Genomic DNA, 4,322 nt, shown 5'->3' on the forward strand with positions numbered 1-4,322 from the left:
GTGCTCTGAGTGTGTCCTCAAAGAAATTCAGCCACAATTTTCCTATTAAGCTTTAGCAATGAAGAAATTATGTAACTCCATACAAACAGAACCAAAGAATTTTCCAACAAAAAAACCCCTCTGAATGCACACTAACATTACACTAATTTACATCCTTAGTGAGCCAAATAATAAGATATTTCAGTTATTTTCGTAAGCAGGCACAAACATGATGGCATAACAAACTGATTATTACAAGACATTTGTCAGGCAATTTTGCTCTCATTGTTTTGAATTATCAACCTCTAATAAAGTGCAGCTTGGGGAGTTGCAGATTTTTAAAGTAGTAGTTAATACTGAAGCCTAAAATCCTACATCTACAAAACTGTAAGTGCTACTGTCTACAAGTTACTAATCTATGTCAGAAATTACCTGAAGTTTCTCAAACTCCTCTTGCTGGTTGGTAGTCTCGCCAGGGAAGTGAAAATTTCTTCTAGTATTAACTGTCTATGTTTTTCATACCTGGAGAACACCTATTTAACAGTTACAGGATTGTCAGAAAATTATTTATTGTTACGTAAAATATCACTTGTTGAATATATTGTTAAAAAATTTACATAGAAACATACACTTTACATGACACTTAAATAAATTATAATTAATGCATACCTTGTTTTTAATGCATTACTTTGTTTTTTCTAAGGAAGCATTTCTATAAAATACATAAAAACTTTTTCAAATATAGATTTTTAAAAATCTTCAAATAACATAAATGTGTAATAGCTCTTAAAAACACCTTATGTTTTAAAAATTTCTGTCAATGGTAGAATACACTGTATAGGAAAATCAAACAGTGTAACACTAAGCTTTCAGACTTCAGTACAGAGCAAAACTCTGTGGTAACATAAATTACGGGAACACATCTATGGTTGTAGAGCGCATTTGGGAAACCAGTTTTACTTCCTATCCTAAGCTTTAAAGTTTACCTGACATGACATATTCTTTCAATTTACAGGGTCAGGACTGTTTGCCTCTCCTTTTGTTTAGGCAGAATACTGGAGTGTATCATCCTTACAAAGATGAAAAACTCCCACTTGAACAAGCACATCTGTGTTGTGCTGCATTTTTCCTGAAATAATATTTTATCTGCCCTGTGAATTTTTCACATAGCCACCTCTTTGGAGGAAAAGAATTTATTGCATTACACAGAAGTATCCTACTCGTTCTATACCTTATTCCATTGCATAAATTCAACTCTTAACATAGGAAATAAGGAAAACCACATTGCTAAGATTTCTTAGGACAAGAAAGGACAGTAAGAGAAAGGGGTTTGTGTTTACACTTTAAATGACATAACCAAAATTAAGAAGTTCCTTGCTTAAGCAGGATATTTCTTGCTATAGAGTACTTTGTGAATAAGGACAGCTCAGGTAGATTTAATACTGTTCCTAGATTATGATACCAAACTATAAAAACATGCAATAATAAAATTAGTTCTAAACTCCAATTCTCTACCAGAGAGAAAATACATCCCGTGTAAATGCCCTAATAACTCTCAGACATACAGGAACATGAAAGTGCAAATTAAAAAGTACTTACTGCAGTCACTAATTTGATGGCACATAACTGTAGTTCACTGACATTTTCTACAAAGAAAGGTGTTATTCCCATAGACGATACCTATCAATGGAAAGAAATTATTGTAAGTATATTTGACTAACAAACTGATATTCATGCAGTTTCACAAGTAGGTTATTCATTCAGCAGGTAAGGTATTCAACAAGATGTATTACTTCGTATTATTTGCAAATACAATTATCAAAGGATATTAGAGAACAAGTCCTATGAAGAGTGGCTGAGGGAACTGGGGTTGTTTAGCCTGGAGAAAAGGAGCCTCAGGGGAGACCTTATCGCTCTCTACAACTACCTGAAAGGAGGTTTTAGCGAGGTGGGTGTCGGTCTCTTCTCCCAGGTAAGAAGTGACAGGATGAGACGAAACAGCCTCAAGTTGCGCCAGGGGAGGTTTAGACTGGATATCAGGAAAAATTTCTTCACTGAAAGGGCTGTCAAGCATTGGAACAGGCTGCCCAGGGAATTGGTGGAGTCACCATCCCTGGAGGTATTTGAAAGACACGTAGGTGCTTAGGGACATGGTTTAGTGGTGGACTTGACAGTGTTAGGTTTATGGCTGGACTCGATGGGGTCTTTTCCAACCTAAATGATTCTATGATTCTATGTTTGAATACAATAAGGTTAAACTTTTAAGTGTACAAGAACAACCATTAAAGATTTGAACATTAAATGCCTTCTCCTGCAGATTATTATTGGCAGCTGGTCACGAGCAGTGTTCCCCAGGGCTCAGTTTTGGGGCTGGTCTTGTTCAATATCTTTATCAATGATCTGGACGAGGAGATCGAGTGCACCCTCAGTAAGTTTGCAGATGACACCAAGTTGGGTGGGAGTGATGATTTGCTCGAGGGTAGGAAGGCTCTGCAGAGGGACCTGGACAGGCTGGATCGATGGGCCAAGGCCAACTGTATGAGATTCAACAAGGCCAAGTGCCGGGTCCTCCACTTCGGCCACAACAACCCCATGCAGCGCTACAGGCTTGGGGAAGAGTGGCTGGAAAGCTGCCTGGCGGAAAAGGACCTGGGGGTGCTGGTCGACAGCCGGCTGAACATGAGGCGGCAGTGTGCCCAGGTGGCCAAGACCACCAGTGGCATCCTGGCCTGTATCAGAAATAGTGTGGCCAGCAGGAGTAGGGAAGTGATCGTGCCCCTCTACTTGGCTGGTGAGGCCACACCTCGAATACTTCACCACCACCAATGAAGGTGGTGAAGGGTCTAGAGCACAAGTCTTATGAGGAGCAGCAGAGGGAACTGGGGTGGTTTAGCCTGGAGAAAAGGAGGCTCAGGGGAGACTTCATCGCTCTCTACAACTACCTGAAAGGAGGTTGTAGTGAGGTGGGTGTCACCATCCCTGGACGTAATTAAGAGACGTGTAGATGAGGCTCTTAGGGACATGGTTTAGTGGGCATGGTGGTGTTGGGTTGACGGTTGGATTCGATGATCTTAGAGGTCTTTTCCAACTTAATGATTCTATGATTCTATGATTACCTACTACACAACAAACTAGTCACTCTGATGTTAGTAATTCAAAAGTTTGTACTGATTTCATACTTCATGTCACTGTGACAATCATACTTTACATTCCCTCTGGGGAAAGAAAAAACAAACATTCTCAGACAGAAATTCTTCTGATAAAACTTACCTGAAGAATAGTTGTATCAGTAAGAAGCTGTATCTCTAGCAACTCTGACAAGCTGCTGACAATGTCACAAACTTTGTTATACAACATCACTATAACTCTTTGCTTGTGGGTGGAACACTTGGCACGTTTTGCTTTTGAACTTAAAACACCACCTAGAAAATAAAAAATATCTTCATTAATTTTTTCAATGTTTCCACATAAAATATTAGAGCGATGATCTGCCTCAAAAAGTGTCCCCAAAACACTTTTTTGTGTGTTTGTAAAATTTGTAATTTTACAATTTGTAAAATTGTAAAATTGTAAAATTTTACAATTTTACAATTTGTAAAAGCAATTGCTTACAGAGGAAAAACTATTTAGTAGCATCAGCTGGAAAGCAAGAATTTCACATGATACTAATTTTTCATAATTGCTCTAAATTCTGGATCCGAGATTTTTAAAAAGGTTCTTCAAGTTGGACACCTGCATCTAAAGGTATGCATGTGACAATAAAATATTAAATGCTAAGTAGTTTTCACTGAAATAAATCATTATATACACAGAGATTATGACTATAAAACGACTTATTCCTACGTATAATAACTATACACAGAAGCTGAACTTCAGACAAACTTCTAAATACTTTGGTTACATTGACATTATTGCAGTAAACCAAGATGTATGACTAAGTTATTCAGAGGACGCATTTCATTCAGTAGAATTTTTTACTCTACATTTCATCATCCTCAAACTAACACAAAGCATTAATTCAGGATGCTGTATGCGATATGGAAGAACTATCAGTGTAAGAGTCTCATCTAAAAATCTTATTCCAGAAAGTCATATCACTTGCATCATTGCACAGTAGATTATGTTTTGATATTTTTTTAATGTGGAATGATTTTTAAAAAATTTCTTAGCATACTAACCACCATGAGGATCCACTCTATACACAGGATCATACTGAGGATAAAGAGTGTTCTGCAAATGAAATTTTGTGTATTGAATAACTCTTTCTATTACATCCTCAATATATACAGCTTTAGGCATATTTGGTGATGTCATAATATTGATAGCTGTAAGACAAGCATCAG

General features: G+C 37.3%; 1 protein-coding gene across 1 annotated transcript in view; it reads right to left on the minus strand.

Moving 5' to 3' along the window:
* The window catches only part of NIPBL (Nipped-B homolog (Drosophila)), a 171,496-nt gene that overhangs the window by 32,380 nt on the left and 134,794 nt on the right, over nucleotides 1-4,322 (minus strand). The window contains 4 exon segments of the mRNA XM_009329439.1: nucleotides 412-512; nucleotides 1,579-1,659; nucleotides 3,250-3,401; nucleotides 4,158-4,322. The exon segment at nucleotides 4,158-4,322 is cut by the window's right edge and continues 38 nt beyond it. Of these exon segments, the coding sequence (XP_009327714.1) occupies nucleotides 412-512; nucleotides 1,579-1,659; nucleotides 3,250-3,401; nucleotides 4,158-4,322 (499 nt within the window).

The sequence above is a fragment of the Pygoscelis adeliae genome, unplaced genomic scaffold, assembly GCF_000699105.1.
Source record: "Pygoscelis adeliae isolate BGI_AS28 unplaced genomic scaffold, ASM69910v1 Scaffold47, whole genome shotgun sequence".
In the NCBI taxonomy this organism is placed as follows: domain Eukaryota; kingdom Metazoa; phylum Chordata; class Aves; order Sphenisciformes; family Spheniscidae; genus Pygoscelis; species Pygoscelis adeliae.